The 16,976-nt window shown below is 40.7% G+C and overlaps 1 protein-coding gene across 6 annotated transcripts in view; it reads left to right on the top strand.

Moving 5' to 3' along the window:
- The first annotated feature begins 6,174 nt into the window (after window positions 1–6,174).
- The window catches only part of RGS12 (regulator of G protein signaling 12), an 86,155-nt gene continuing 75,353 nt past the window's right edge, over window positions 6,175–16,976 (top strand). For 5 of the 6 annotated variants that reach the window (XM_069014549.1, XM_069014548.1, XM_069014546.1 and 2 more), the window contains exons 1-2: window positions 6,175–6,239; window positions 11,826–13,769. In XM_069014549.1, coding sequence (XP_068870650.1) covers window positions 11,913–13,769 — 1,857 coding nt within the window. In that variant the 5' untranslated portion in view covers window positions 6,175–6,239; window positions 11,826–11,912. Of the gene's footprint in view, window positions 6,240–7,681; window positions 7,765–11,825; window positions 13,770–16,976 lie in introns of those variants that run through there. The other variant, XM_069014547.1, reaches the window with a different exon arrangement.

The raw sequence follows: 16,976 nt of genomic DNA, 5'->3' as shown, positions 1-16,976 counted from the left end.
ATGAAAAGGAAGTACATTTGATGTGTAAGGTATGTAGCTGAAGTACACTATCAAGAAAAATATATCTTATGAAAGGAAGCATCGGCTAATTTTCTATTTCAGATGAAATTAGGATGTTATGCTAGGCAATAACTTGGAGGATGCCAGTTATAAAGGAAAGAATGTAAGAATGCTTATGGAAGACCAGCCATAATCACCAGGACTTCAGCAGGAACTGCCTGGATCACCTGGCTCATGCAAGTCACCACAGATGTTGTATCCTTAAAAAGGTGAAAGAGGAAGTAGGCTGCCACATGTTCAAATAAATAATCCATCAACATTCAACTTTTACCATGGCACTGAAATTTTAGTAGGAGGCAAGACCTTAACCTAGTTCTGAGAGAAACTTAAGAAGCGATGGTGAAGGTACTGAGACTTCCACACATGCTGTCAAGGCCAAAATGACTCTTAATAAATGAACTTCTACTTCAGAAGGTCATTTAGAATAACTGCAAGTCTAGTCTTAGATGAAACCAAAGTTATGGTGGAGCACAAAAGAAATGTCCTCTTTTATGTAAGTATATCTCAGTGCATTTTGTATGAGTTTTAATTGATGAAGTTATACTAATAATCATGATGGTTTTTATCTGCAATGAGCAAGTCTCTTCTAATTTTAAAAGTCATTCAGAATCTAGTAATGAGGTGGGGGAAGATGAAGTCAGTCTGAGCTAAAGCAGATTTGAGAGCCAGGGCAGAATCCTGTCATTCTGTGTTATGAGGAATGGGTGCTGTTTGTACTGAAAGCACCTTTGCTAAGGTGGACCTAAGTGTCACTGCAGTCATGGCATGCCTTGTCAGCTGAATTTCAGGAGAAGAGATTACCACAAGCAGAGCTGTGTCTCTGGCAGGTATTGTAAAGACAGACTGAACTTGGTCCAAAAGGACGTTCTGTCTTCTCCAAAGTTTGGAGGTAAAAAGCTTCGATGCAGAAATGGAAAAATGCTTGGACTTGACTTTGTCACATACCAACTGGAGCAAGGTGAAATGTGTTCTCTGATTCCTGGGTTAACTGCTGAGAGTAGAGCATCCCTCCTCCTCACTTTAATGCTGCCTAGTTTGTCCTGGAGCCAGGGTCTTTTACCAAGGGAATTATGTTAAATAGGAATATGCAAAGTCAATTTCTCTGTCTATTACTCATGTCACCTCTTCTGTGCCTCAGGCTCTTATTTTCACTCAGTTTCTTTTCATGGAATTGTATGTGAATATGGAGAACTCTCAGCATGTTTTTCCTGAGGTTTAGGGATATGAGGGGCATTATCAGACTGACATTTGTACCTCATCACTTAGGACATGTGCTTAGTGATAACTCAGCCAGCAGAGTCCTGATGTGTCACCCTTGTACGGTGTGTGAACCTGTGAGCCACACTGGAAATGACTTCAAAGAGGAAAAAAGAGGGACATAGGAACAGAACACTGGAGGATATAATAAATGATCCTAATTTAGCTTGCTGTTTAGATTCATGGATAGTTGGCTTGCTCTGTGAGTATTGCAGAGTAAGACAATAATGACTTTTTTGTCATGGTACTTGAAGGCACAAGGAACACCTCCCTGAGAGATCCCTTTCCCTCACAGCTCCAAAAATATGTAGTACTTTTTCAGAACATGTAAATTCAGCTGCTGGATGATACACATTTTTAAGCCCAATGGGACACTCTACTTAAATGAGCCCAATGGGACAAGAGACACAGCTTCAATGGAGCCACAAAGCCACACCAGGTTAATCAGTCAGGTAAGTTTGAACTAGAAAATTAAAGCTTCAAGGCTTAAAGATCAAATAAACAAACAAAACCAACAATCCTTTTAGAGAAAAAAAAAAAAAGGGAAAGAAATACACTAGAAATTTTTTTCATTTTTGTGTGTTTTAACGATTAGAAGGTGTCCATGATATGATACGAAATAAATTTACACTCATTTAGGCTCAGCAGGGCATTTATCAGGAACTGAGGAAACTCTTTGCCCACAAGAAGTAGTGGGGTGGAGGTTTCTGTGCTTCCACTGATACAAGTAAGACCAAACTCAGGTTGTGATGCTCAAAATTCCTGGGTTTCCAGTTCTTGACAGAAGTGTATTAAGTATGCTTGTGTCCTTGAAGTAGATGTTTTAGCAGAGGTTTTGTTTCTATATATTGGGGTTGTTCATCAGCACTGAAGCTTTAACATGACATCAGCTTCAACAACATGTAGCCATAGTTAAGAAAAATTGACATAAATGAACAATAATTTGTGTTTTTAGTTTTTGAATACAACAAAATGCTTAATTTGAATGGAATTTGGGAAAATAAATATAGCACATTCTATTGTAAGGGAATTAATTTTCTTAGGATATTAAATAATTATATTGATATTGTGGTGCTTTCCAAAGGCACAGTCAGGACCATGACCTGGTTGTGCCTGTTTTCACACACCAAAAATGTTCCAGACAGTTTACCATCTGACCCTTCAATTTTGCAAGTGGCAGCATTCACATATTTAAGTGCACAAAAGAACCTTTCAACACAAAAACTATATAACTATATTTAAATGTTTAAATATCATAGTAGGTAAGGACACAATTACAAAGCCAAGTAGATGCACAAGGATCAATCCTTTTAACCCTAAATAGGATTTGGGAGGATATGTCCTCTACTGGTCAGTCAAGATTTAACAGGATCAGTATCCACCCTCCTTTATATCTACTACTTCACAGCTCCTTGTAAGGGTTTTTTGTACATCTGCATGCGAAGGAGGGAAACACCATCATCCAAACCAAAATGCATTTATACAAAAATATTTTCTTCCATTTCCCACTGCCAAGACTGTCTCACACCAGGTAGAAAACTATGTTCAAAATAGTATTTCTAAATATTAGATGAACTAGTAAACCAAGGTAGATCCTGATGGCTGTGTGTTCATACAGTCATCAAAAAAACATGATCTTTGCTGACTGTTTGAACTGGATGGTTAACAGAAGGCAGATGAGCTCTCAGAATTAAAACATAAGTTCTATAATGATGATTTTGCTCCCAACTATTTATTAACTGGCCAACACAAGCTAACTACAATGTATATGATACATAATCTTCCTTGCTGTTCAGAACAAAGTCAAGTTGGGAAAGCTGGAATCAAGTTTGTAAAATGAACAAGCATTCAATACTGACAATCATGTACAATTTTATTATTTTAAAGAGGTTGAAAACATTAAATGATAAAAGTAATATTTATGTGAGGATTTTTCTGTATGTCTAAAAACCTTTTTGGAACAACCAACACTTCCATTCCTTTAACTAAGGTAATTAAACAATGGCAATTAAAACCACAGACTTTGCATCAGATGCGGGACTATGTTTATTTTCTGACTTCTCATCTGGTGTTTGTGACAGCAATAATCACACCCCATTAAAGGATGCATTGTAAACCTCTCCAGATGAAACCTGACAAGCTGTTTTGTGACAGCCACCCTCGGTCTGATTGAGATGTCTGCATGCCCAACATTAAGCTACTTAGGCTTATAAACCAAAGCTTTTCCACCCCAAAGCCACAAATCCTTATCACTTTGTTTCACACTCTTTCTTCCTTTATTGTCTCCAACAGTAGTGAAAACAGTAAGTTACAGCTGAGACCTTGTGTAGATTTTTGAGGGGCCATTAATCACCTTGCTCCATATTATAACATGAAGTCTTAACCACCATTTCCGAAAGCACTGAAGCAAAGCACTAAATTCATTCTGGAAGAGTTGGATTTTTCTGACTGCAAGCAGAGTGTGTGAGCACACCTGTTGGTATGTCAGTCTTCACTTCTTCATTCCTGAGTGTTACTGACATAGGAAATTCTGCTGTAGTACAAAATAGCCTTCTGTGAACCAGACTAATTACATGCTCCTGTGCTATTACAAAAGTGCAAGCAATTCTGTTGGTTATCACAAATACAACAGATTCAGTGTATTTGGAAGGGGTAATCTGACACTGCCATGGAGTAATTAGTTTATAGTTAGCAGATGCTGATGGCACTTTTTAGCATCCGTCCTCTTTGAAACAAAATAAAGCATAATTTCTCTGTATTAACTCCATAAAGACGCAGTGGAGGACCTGCAGATACCTCTGTGGGATGCTTGAACTTCCACTTTACTTGTCACTTTCCAAGAGATTTTCTTCAGTTACAGCTGTTTACAAGGTCAGACTGAAATACGTGGTTGATCAATTTTCCATTCTGTAGGCAAGGAGGTTGTGCAAGTCAGTGCTAGACCTGTTTGGGTAACACAGCAACAGAAATAGTGGGAGAAGACAAAGTCTTGACAACCTTATGTGGAAGCAGAAAATAATTGGGCTATTAAGGGATGGCAGCCCAAACCAACACCTTTGATTTGTGGAATGCAATTCTTTGCCTGTGACATCTTCCCAGTCAAAAGGATACAGAATTATAGCTTGTCTGGGCAAATTTAAATCTCTAGAGTATTTTAAAAAATTCTGTACCTCACCTGAAAGAATCAATTGTGGGGTTCAAAATCAACCCCTCAATTTTCTTCCTTATGTTTTGAATTTTTATCCTCCTTAAGGAATTAATAATTACTTTTATAGGACACAGAATATCTAAAGAATTTAGGAAGTCTTACACTGATCTGTCATGACGTCTTCTGTGAGGATGAGAAAAATACATAAATGCTTATTTTAGTTGGTTATTTTTCCTTTCAGAAGCTTTTCCCATAAAACTGGATGAAAGAGATAGCAAAACTAGGATCTATGTCAATCGAAAATGTCTTAGATTGGAAGAAATCTCCTTGGGAGGGATTGACAAAGAAAAAACCAGCAGAATGAGAAGTCCAGCGTACAGGAGCAGGATCCTCTGTTTTTCCAAAGAGCTTTTTCCTTTGCCCTGTGTTTGTGTTTTTTCCTGAAGATGCTGGTATACTGTAAGCATTTCAGCTCAGGAAGGAGTTATTAAGAAACAATTTCCTAGATTGGATAAAAATTAGACAAATTACTGAAATTAAACCATTAAGCCACAGTATTACAATTTGTAAGTTATCTTATGGACATAACAGTGAGTTGTGGGATAGATATCCCGCTCTGGAGACTGGGGAAAAAAACCCAACAAAAACTCAGAAAAAGCTAAGAATTCTCCTTCACCTCGTGCCTGGTAGGTTCAGTGTTGGTTTTCCCATACACAGAGAAATGAAATGAAATACCCCACATACAAAGGATTTCAACACGTACTTGTTAACAATTAAAGATCCCATTCTTCTGCTAAGATCACAAAAATCTTTTCAGGTTCTGTAGGAAAGTCGAAGAGATTTGGTTAATGCTTCCCTTTTTCTAACTCAGATTCCGTACAAATTTCCTAACTGGTATTAACTTTTCCCCCCCTCTTCCTATTTCTCGTATTTAAAATAAGGGCTACCAGTTGCCCTTTTGAAGGGAAGAGCTGTCTCCAGTGTATTTTTAGGGCTTACTGTCTGTGCCTTGCTCCATCCGGGCGGCAAAACTCCCCGTCCGCACACAAGCTTTGCCCTTTAGGTGCTTAATTACTACCAAGTACCTCACCCACCTTCTCAGCCTCCCCGGATAAAAGGCAGTGCCACCCTGCTCCCTCCCTCTTGTACCTTTACCTTGCCCGGTCTGTCTCACTTTATTTCCAGGCTTCAAAGGCGCGGCACACCTAAGGCACCTCCGAGCGCCTCCCTGAGCCACCTGCGCTCTCCCGAGCCGCGGGCTGTCAGTCCCTCCCCTCACACCGTCCGGGCGGAGCCGGGCTCCGCTCTGTCTCCCCGGCTCCGCGGGGCCGGACGCGCCGAGCCTGCGATGCGAGGCCGAGCCCGGCTCCGGGTCCCGCTCCCGGCCCGCGGCCGCTCCCAGCCCCGTTCGAACGGCCGCCGCCAACCCGCGCCTGCGCACTGCCCGCCCCGCCGGAGCCCAGGGCGAGGCGAGGCGGCTCGGGGAGACCTCCGAACTACGCACCCCGTCATGCCCCGCGCGGCCCGCTCCCCACGGCCGGAGCGAGCTGGTCGCTCGCAGGGCACGCCGGGAGCTGTAGTCCTTCGGCGCGGGGTATTGTCTCTCCCCTTTCTCTGTCCGGGAACCCGACCGCCACCCCGCCGGGCGAGCGTGGTGACTGACAGCGCCGGGCAGCCAGTGGCCGCAGGGCCGTGCGGCCGAGCCCGGCGCGTCTCCCCGGTGACCGGGGCAGCCGCTGCCTCGGCGGAGTAGCCGGAGTCCCGAGGGACAGAGGTGAGTGGGTCCGAGCGGGGCAGCGCCCACCGCAGCCCGCCCGGCTCTCCCATCCCCCTCGCCGCCGAGCGCCCGGCCCGGGACCCCGCTGGGATGCGGCGGGAGGAGCGGGGACGGCAGATGGACGGCGGGAGGGGGGCCGAGGGGGGAGGGGAGCGCGACGGCGGGGGCCGCGGGGAGGGAGGGGGCAGACGGGAGCCACTGACCGCCCCTGTGGGCGCCCCTCGGGCTGCGGCGCTGCCCGCGACCCCCGGCGCGCAGCGCGGAGGGGGCGGCGGGTCCGCCCGCGGGGGGGGTCGCGGGCGCTCCGTGCCCTCCCGTCTTTTACCGCTTGATTTTTCAAATCGTCCCTGCGGGCTCAGGTGCCGCTTCTCCCCTCCCCGCAGCTCCACCCCCCGGGAAGCGGCTGCCCCGGGAGCCGGGCAGTTAATGGGTAACCCCGCGGGGCGCTGCTCCTGGGGCGGACCCACCGCCCGCCCCTCCGCTCCGCCGCCCCCCGGGTCGGCCCCGGTCCCCGCGGGATGTCCCCGCACCCGCCGAGGGCAGTGCCGGGATCCTGCCCGGGCGCGGGGCAGCGGTAGCTCGGCTGTGAGAGTGGCTGAACAGAGATGCAGCGAGCCCGCCGTGCCCGTCCTGCTGCCCCGGCAAAGCGCCCCGAGCCCTCCGGGCTGTCCCTGAGCCCATCCCGCCTGGGTGTCGCTGCTGCCGCCCCAAGTGCCGCCCTTCTGCGCGGCGTCCCAACAGTTCTGGAATGAATGTGCAAGTAAAGAAGGGGGAGAAACGTGCCTAACTGCCAACAAAGCCTTTCCACCTTCTGAAATACAGCAAATAAATTAGTCCGAATGTAGACGCATGACTAGGAAACTTAGCTTTCGAAAACTTTGTCCTTACTCGCATGAGTCTTGTCAGACAAAACAGCAAGAGTCCTGTTTGTGTTCCTTACACTTTGTACACTGTCTTCAGTGGAAGAAGACTTTTTATTAACAACGACTTTTTAGCCTGCTGTTAATAATTACAGTCGGTATTTTTTGAATGATCACACTAGGTGCCCCTAAAGGAAACATAATGATCTGTTTTGCCAGTTGTGAAATGCTGATGAGATTTTCTCATTAAGACATTGTCCTGCCCAAGTTCTCAAACAACTGGTAGCTGTCTTCTACAGGTTGTGCTGTTACATTTCTTGTGTAACTTGTCTATAAACGTGTAACACATTTGAATAGTTAGTGGAATTCAAATGTTATAACTTCATTTGAGCTTTGTAGGGACTTGGCATCAGTTCTGCCTCAGCAACTGGCATCCATGCTGAAAAGTCTTCTGCATTACTGTAAGACCTGTGTGAGGAATGAGGGAACCGTCTCTCTTTCTTCTATGAACTTCCACTTTGCATACTTTATTCTCTTACAGTATTGAAAAACAAAATGAAGCCAGACAGAATGAAACCAGACAGTTCTCTGCTGTGTCTCTCCACATTAACATGGATCCTGTAGTGCCAAGTACCAGCTCATTTCCAGAGGCTTTTTGGAAGGTAGTGGTGGTCAGTCATGTACTCCTGAACTTCACCGGCTCCCTCGCTGCCCTCTGTAACTGTTAAGTTACAGTTTAACATAGACTATAGCAGGAGTGTGCCTCCTGTTTCAGTTCTTTTTGTTGCTATGAGATAACAAGAGCAGAAGCAGGAAACAAACCACCTCTCTCCCTTGAAAGTAAGCAAATACATGTTATTTTTTTTGGAGTAGAGGGTTTGAAAATGACATGAAAAGCTAGCATGGATATGTAAAAACATTACATACAGAAATGCAGTGTTTGTGGGATACAGTACAATTCAACCGTAACTGGTATTTTTGGTGGTTTAGACCCCACAAATAATTGATTCAAATGGTAGACCAGAATGTTTGCTGGCAGAAAACTTGAATGTTTTGCTCTGTTTTGCAGTTCTGTGTCAAAGCTGATGTGTAAGGGCAAATTATGTTGTTTCCTATACTTGAACAAATCTTAATGTGTGTATATTAGTGTTCTTGCCTGAAATGTTCTGTGAAATATTTTGTAGTTATAAAGCTACAAAGCTTTATATCAATGTAAGTGAAATTATGTTTTTGTTTCACTGGATATGCTACACATTTGGTAATTTATTTCAGGAAAAGGATATTCAGACATGATTACTTTGGGACTGTGTAAGTTTGTGCCCCTTCTGTGTCATGTCTTTTTAGATCCAGACTTCAAATCTGCAAAGAAATGAGAAGAAAAGTTAGCAATTAGATAACTTGATAATTTAGTTTTGAACTAGTTTGTTAACAGTTTGACAATCAACTAATCTCTGCTTGTGAGAAACACTATTTTCATAATTTCTCCATTTGCCTGTCATGCCATTGTTGCAGTAAAACATAGTTGGATGCTGAGGGTTCTTGCAGAAGAGATACATTTGTCCTTTGTCTTGAAGTTTCCTAGATAAATTTAGTGAACTGTTGTTTGACATGGGTGTAATTAGCATAAAAATTGCACAGTAATGTTCAGGTATTGAGGGAGGGAAGAGGTGAGTTTTTTAGTGAAGTAATACAGTTTTTCTTTGGTTGGTATTTTTTTGTTTGTTTTGTGTTTTTTAGTGTATAGACACATTAATTGCAAAAAACCCTTCAATGTTGAATTATTTCCTAACCTTACACCTACAAATGTTCACAATATATTTTAATAGCTGAAAGTCTTCACACCTCTGGAAATCATTATTAGAGAAAAGTAACATGTTAGCGGCCTGTGGGTTTTTTTTAATAATTGTCCAGTTTTTGAATGACATTTCATTATCAGTGGTTATCATCTAAAATAAATGCTTGATGTGTAAGGGTCATAGGTTAGGAAGGCAAGTAGGTAAATTGACTTGTGAATAGAGTTAAAAAGAAACCTCTCTTAGCAAATGTGGAATTGTGAGGTAAGACAGCATTGGGATTTGCCTCTTCTATAGATTAGAGAGATAGCTGGAAAAAAATCTGTTTTTCTTACCAGCCACTTCATTATTACAATATTGAATCTTAATTTTTTTAGTAACAACTGCTTTTTTATTATATTTTTAAAATGAGATTATTTATATCTCCTACTCTCAATTGTTTCCTTTCCTCTTGCAAGCTAGTAGCACAGTTTTAGGTGCCAGATAGTACAAGGCTTTATAGTATGACCAGGTTAACAGCAGCATTTTGGAGGGTACTAGGGGGTCACATTAGGCTATTCTCCAGACAGATGAGAACAGAAATATTTACTATAAGGCAAGTTAAAAGATGTATATATTCATGCTCATAGGTAGCAGGTTTTTATGTACTGTTGGGCATTTGTTAGTTCAAATTTCTTTTTGTTAGAGAACTATATCTTGAAATATTTAAAGATTATTCTCAAAAAATACCAGACCTAATTAGAGATAGCTGAATGCACAGTGACCTTGGTTCCCAAGTTTAGCCCCATCAGGAAAGGGTCAAACTACGTTTAAGATATGAGACTGGATGCAAGTTGATGGGGGTTTCTTACAGCAATGTAAGAGTTAAGTTTGGTTAAATGTTTGCAAAGCACTTCTTATATTATGATTTCCATTCAAAGGTTAAGTGTGAAGTTTCATTACTTCTTAAAGCCAAGTTGTTGGTTTTTTTTTCCTCAAATTATAGGAAAACTATTGTTAATGAAGCTGGATAATTGCTATATTAAAACAATTTGCAAAAACCATATTACACTGAATAGTCACAGCTGCACCATGGAGACATAAAAACCTGATGTCCCTTTGTTCAAAAAAATAAAAACTAAACCCCAAAAAGTAAAGCCAACTGGATGTCTTCTGGCATCTTGAAATCTCTCCTATTTTGGGTTTGGAAGGGTCCTGTGGGAATTACATCCTGCAGTTGTGTATTTAGCAGAATATTTGAGAAACAGCAGTAGTTTCTTAAATTTGGTAATCGAAGAGCTTGCATGAGTTAAGATTATCATCCTAAATTGTATTTGAGTTTTGGTTTGGTTTTTATTTGGTAAAACTTTTGAAGTAATTGCCTTGTTTGTTCTAACCCAGGCAGAAATACTGTGGAAGTAGTGTGCTGTGGATTTAATCGCATTCTGAGTGTGGTTTTTTTTGTTATTTCTGTAGCTGAGAGCAATGTCAGTAGGATTTCTTGGTCATTTTTCTTCCATGCGAGTAGTGGGTGGGACGCCACTAATTTAGCACTTTAGATATGATAAAGAAATGTATTGTCTCCGTGTGTATGTATATTTATATGTTTATGGGAATGTATTTATCTAAAATGTTGCCTGCATTTTGCCCATCCATGCAAGATACTTGGTTTCAAGTACCTTACACATTTTAATAATGTTACAGTGTGACTGAATTAAGGATAAGCCTGTGGACCAACTCAGAGTAATTATTGTCAGATTAGTTCTCACTTGCTCAGATGGAGTTTATTGCAATTTTTTGTAGCTGCAGTCCCATGGTTATTTCTGTCAGTCATCCTCCAGACATACGAAAGGGAGGGTTCATATCGTGCAACAAGGGGATAGTTTCAAAAGTTGAAAAAGTTGTAATTTCTTTTATTTGTGTGAGTCATTTTCATGCATTTTAACCTGCTTAGTGGGGGAAACCTCTTTAAAACAATGGAATTTGCCCGAGTATATTTAGAACAAGACATCCAGACTTCAGTGCTGACACCAAAATGCAGTGAAATATTCTATTTCTTGCTGTTCATATAAAGCTGTTATATGTTAAGTCATGGCTAGATTAATACTGGCAGCATGTGTCTTTTTCACTCCTTTTTTTTTTTTTACATTTTTAAGATAAACTAAAACACATGGATGTTGGAAGGATGGTCTGAAATGCATTTTTACAGTGTTTGCTATCTGACAAATTGTTTTGAGTAGATTAATTGATGGGTGTAACAGTAAATCTGATCTTGGATCCCTTTGGTCTGATACATGACTGAGTGCCCATTTGTCATTGCATATGTAAGTGAAATATATGTAAGGAAGTTGAAGATACTTATTTTAAGCTGCTTTTACAGTCAGTGGAGAGATACAGGCAACTGTAGGGGTAATTAATCTATTTTACATGATACATGTGGTACATGTGGTACACTGCGTGTAAAGGGGGTGAGGTGTAGCTGAGTAGATGGGCACAAGCTCTCATTTTTATTTTGCTGGGAAAGGATGGATGAGCTTAATTAAAGATTTTCTCTGTGCTGTGAAATGCAGTGGTGCATTTTACAATGGTGCAGTATGCCAAAAGGTAACTGAATAGTAGGTAATGTGGGGGAGTTGGGGAAAACATAACATGCTTAGTATAAAAAACACTGACTGTACATCAAAAGACTTGGATTCTGTTCTTTGCTATTCTGTCACGTTGTTATTTTAGACAGACACTTTATTTGCATTTGTAACTCCTTTCTCATCAGTAAAATTAAGACTGTGGTACCTGTTCTTTTCAAACTGTTTCCTGTGTTTCGTTAATTCTCTGGCAATAGTTTGTGGTAGAGTTCACTAGCAATTTTTCTGAACAGTAAAGGGAATACTGGGTACTAAAAAGACTAAAATACAATGAGAATTATAATGTCTTTTTTTTCTTTCTTTCTTTAGAGCTTCATCAGATGGAGTGATACTCTTGAAACATGACAAAAAACTGGACTAAATAAAAATTTTCCTGTTTTAGGAAAAAAATCCAAAATGTATAGACCAGGAGAAACGGTCAAACGTCGACTCAACATGCACGCTCCTCCACGGATAAGGAGCGTGGAAGTTGCTCGAGGAAGAGCAGGTTATGGGTTTACCCTTTCTGGACAAGCTCCTTGTGTTCTCAGTTGTGTGATGAAAGGAAGCCCTGCAGATTATGTTGGACTTAAAGCAGGAGATCAGATATTTGCAATTAATGAAATCAATGTGAAAAAAGCCTCCCATGAAGATGTAGTGAAACTTATAGGGAAATGTTCTGGAGTCCTGCACATGGTCATTGCTGAAGGGATGAGTCATATAGATTCATGTTCAAGTGATGAAGAGGTTGGTTTTTATGATGGGAAGGGATGGCTGAAACCCAAACCTGACTCTAAAGCTCTGGGTATAAACAGAGCAGAGAAAGTTGTTGAAGAAATGCAGTCTGGTGGCATTTTCAACATGATCTTTGAGAATCCTGCGCTTTGTGCTGGTAACTCAGATAATTCTGCACCAAAACAAAGATCATTTTCAGTTTCTGCTGCTATTAAATTTGAAACTGGCAATGAAAGTGTAAGCAATCCAAACCTACTGTCAAAGGAAGAAATAGCCAAAGTTCTGAATGATGATTCAGTTTTTAGAGTTGGACTGGAGAGTGCGGAAGACTTTGGATTAGATGCAAGCATTTTGAATGTTGCCATGATTGTGGGTTACTTAGGCTCTATCGAACTTCCTTCAACAACCTCGAATCTGGAAACTGAGAGTTTGCAGGCCATTCGTGGGTGCATGAGACGTCTGCGGGCAGAGCAAAAAATCCATTCCCTGGTGATGATGAAGATAATGCACGACTGTATTCAGCTCTGCAGTGACAAATCAGGTGTTGTGGCAGAATATCCTGCAGAGAAACTGGCATTCAGTGCTGTTTGCCCGGATGATAGAAGATTCTTTGGACTAGTTACAATGCAGACAAATGATGATGCAAGCTTGGCGCAGGAAGATGAAGGGGTCCTGAGGACATCTTGCCATGTTTTTATGGTGGATCCTGAATTATTTCATCATAAAGTTCACCAGGGTATAGCAAGGCGTTTTGGACTGGAATGTACAGCGGATCCAGATACAAATGGCTGTCTGGAGTTTCCAACATCATCTCTACCTGTCCTGCAGTTTATTTCTGTCCTGTACAGGGATATGGGGGAATTGATCGAGGGAATGCGTGTGAGGGCTTTCCTTGATGGTGATGCAGATGCTCATCAGAATAATAGTACGAGCAGTAACAGTGATAGCGGAATTGGAAATTTCAACCAAGAAGAAAAGAATAATAGAGTTCTGGTGGTTGATTTGGGGACCAATCCAAGTAAACACATTCCTAGCAGCATATGGGAAAATCCAGTAGGAAGGGGACAAAATCAGCCTGCTTCCCATTGGAATGGCTTCTGTCATGAGCAAGAGGGAAACATCCCTTTAGAAGTAATTCAGAATGATAAGTCCCAAAATGTAAGCAAACATTTGAGCCCTTCTGCTCGTATTGAAGTTCCGTTGGTTTCCTCCCGAAATTCAGTGCCCCCATCAAAGAAAAACGCTGCAGGCATGGGCAGTCAGAGGTGGTTGCCTGTGCACGTGTTACAGGAGTGGCAGCATGGAAATGCCAGCGACCAGGAGTCGTACACTGACTCTACAGACGGCTGGTCGAGTGTTAACTGTGGGACCCTTCCCCCTCCAATGAGCAAGATTCCAGCTGACAGGTACAGAGTCGATGGCAGCTTTGGTCAGCCGCAACTAAAATCTCACAAGAGTGAATGGTCCAAGAAAATGTTCTGCATTCAGAACAAATTTGGCCCTCCGCACAGTATCAGGAAATCTAAAGAAGATAAAAAGGTAAGAATATGTTGGTATTGGTTCTTAACAGCATCAATAAACCCCACACCCAAACCCATCTGCCTATGGTATTTTTACACAGTAATATTTGCATATTAAAATTTAAACATGTATTATATAATTACAAAATTTTAGATGAAGAAAATAATATGTTTCTCTCTCGTTTGCAGAGGCACTGCATATTCCTCTTTAATTGAGTGCAGCTCTGGAATTGTACTTCTGGTGGAAGTATTGTCTGTTAGGGCTTTCTCACTTTTCTTGTCTCTTCATTATTTCCAAATGTTGCAGTGGCACTGAAATGAAAAGGAGGCATGACATTTTAGCAACTTCAGTTTCTTCTGACCTTCAGCTGCAAAAGAATGGAAACAGTCTGCATCTTTAGTCTGGTTCCTTTTTGTAGAAGGCTGGCCTGCAAATGTTGTTATTTTAGTGGTATCTATTTTTATAGAGACATGGTATAATAATTAGTCAAAAACCTGGATTATACGCTTTTCACTGAATAAGACTGTTTTATTACAAAACTTCACTCCAGTGAACCTCTCAATACAAGGAGTGTTAAAAACTGACATCAAAACCTAGTTGTTAGTGGTAGGTCACAAATCTAACATTCTGCCCGTAAGCCTGTAATTCAAATTTTATTCCAAATTACTGTTCCATCTACTTGTTTTGTCTACTATTAGACAAAGTGAGGAAACTTAAAAAACAAAAAAAGGTGTGGGAGGAGTATTCAGCGTGATTACATACCCTTTGTGACACACACATTTTGCTGTTGAGGGAACTAATCTCAGGGGAGTCTGTTGTTGATAACTGGAATTCTAGTAAAGTGGAGCCATTGTTCTGATACTAAAAGAATCAGTAGCAGTTTTGTATCTGAAATGTTTGCTGACTCCAGGGAAAGACAGAATCTTATAGTCTAAATTAGCCTTCAGGAAGCTTTGTCATTCCATGTTTATATTAGTGTTCACCTTACCAGTACTCTAGTGTATATATTAAATATACTAGTTTGCTTTTTTTTTTTATTTTCAGCACAAAAAGAGTACAGAATACTATATGTGAAAGTTTTGTGTATTGCTTATATGATTGTTACAGGTGTCCATCATGCTATCCAAATCTGTTTTGAAAAACTGTGTTTTTTTCTCACCTGATTAAAAATATACAACCCCTGCTCAAGTGGACGACAGTAGAGCTTCATTAGTTGTTTCATACTGTTAGAAACTAAATCTTTGCAGTGCTGTGACAATCAGTCACAGACATTTTGGGGATTAGGCTGTGGAACTTCAGAGCATTTTGGGTTTTGTGTGGAAAGAGAAATTATTTTTTATTGCTTTTCCTGCACTGTAAAGCAAACACCTTTTGCATACGTTCTATTGTATGCTTTTTGTGCTGAAAATAAAATAAACTAGTACATATAATAGTTACACATTAGTGTATTGTTAAGGTGAACACTGCTACAGGCAGCAATGTTTTCCAGGCCTGCAATAAAATTAAATTTCAAATGTTCTTAAATACAAGGTGATTCACACTTTCAAAAACCAAACAGAAGTTAGCCAAGCAGAAACACTAAATTTGTGAACATTTCTCACCTAAACCACCTAAGAATTGATTCTATCTGCTGCCCTGAAGTCTGTGTGCTTCATGATCTCTTTGCTGATGCACCAAGGAAAAGGCCTCTTTATATGCAGCACTTGGTGCAGGTACATGATGGATGTTGGTCCCAAGTGCTCATTAGAAGCTGAACCAGCTGCATTGGATGCTGCTGAAATTCTTTAGGGGTCTCTGTAATAAGTTTGTGTCTGCAGTGTCATCCATGATAGTAATATGGATTAGATTTTTTTAAGAAACACTTATTTCATGGAAGTCAAGATTATAATAATTAAGTTCTCATACAAAATTTTACACTTTAAGATGAAAGATGCTCTGTGTGGGTAAAAAGTAATAATATTTCACCTACTGTATCACTCACATCAGCATAAACCAACACCAAGTATCTCAGTCTTCCCTTTTAAGTCTATCTGATAATAAAATAGGCATTCTCTTCTTTGATTACTGACAAATTTGTTTGCAAGACACATTTAAAATGTTCCTACATGGCTTTAGCATTTAATCTCTTCATTGAGGCTACAGAACCTCTTTTGCATTTTAATTTCATTTTTCAGTATTATTGAAGGCTGTTGAAACTGATGAGAAAAGCTCATAAAGGTTATTTGGAGTAATTCACAGAGATGAAATTGTACAATGTTCTCATCTTAAATCTTTAATGAAGATAGTCAGGGGATGTCATTACTGATGAACATAGCTCTGTACTTCTTCAGGTGCTGCAGAAATAGGGAAGATTTGTATTTGCATTTTAGAGCACTAGTTTGTTTTCATAAGAGAGAAATTCAGAAATTCAGACTTTCTTTTTACTTTGTGTGTAGGGAAGAGGTGACACTGCCCATTACAAACTATTATTCAGGTGGGTTAGATCTGTGTTCTAGAAAATTACACATCCTCAGCTTCCTGTGACGTTTGTAAGTGGTAAGGACTTATTTTACCCAGATTATTTTACCCATTCCAGTCACAGAATAAAGTGAATAAAGTTGCCACATGGGATTACATTCATATTTTTACAACTTGGTGGCTCAGTCTAAGTCTTCATTTGGCAGAGCAGTCCTTAAATTGCTTTTAATTGAGGTAGGTTTTTGTCTTTTGCATCAATACTGAAGATAAAACATCCTATGAGTGGGAATGTAGAAGCCACTAGAGGGAGAAAAGATTATCAAAGCTAGAGGTTCTTGTGGTGGACTCTGTATTTCTATGTTAAACACTGTCTTCCTTGGAATTTTCGTTACACATGAGTTCCTGGATGCAATTCTGCTCTAGCAAAGCTGCTGTGCAGATAAACAGTGATGATCACAGCGTGTAATTCTAAAAAATATGCTGTACTGTACAATGCTAGTGGGGGGTAAGATGGGCATAAACTACTTCCAGATTTTATAGCTGCACTTACAAAACATTTGCAAATTGCACAGCACGCAAGAGCAGATGTGAGAAAGTGTTAGTGAACATATCTATTTAAAATTGCACTTTCAGAACTAGCCTGGGAAGTGCTTCTTGTGAGTCTGGCATTTCAGACTTCAGGTCACAAGCAAGTTAACATATTTTTTGAGCTTTTTTTCCCTTTAGTGATGATGTTTTCAGCTCACAGAGTAGAATTGTGATAACTGG

This window comes from Aphelocoma coerulescens, chromosome 4, assembly GCF_041296385.1.
Source record: "Aphelocoma coerulescens isolate FSJ_1873_10779 chromosome 4, UR_Acoe_1.0, whole genome shotgun sequence".
NCBI classification, from domain to species: Eukaryota; Metazoa; Chordata; class Aves; order Passeriformes; family Corvidae; genus Aphelocoma; species Aphelocoma coerulescens.
The sequence above is the reverse complement of the archived record's forward strand: the minus strand, read 5'-3'. Positions and strand labels throughout refer to the sequence as shown.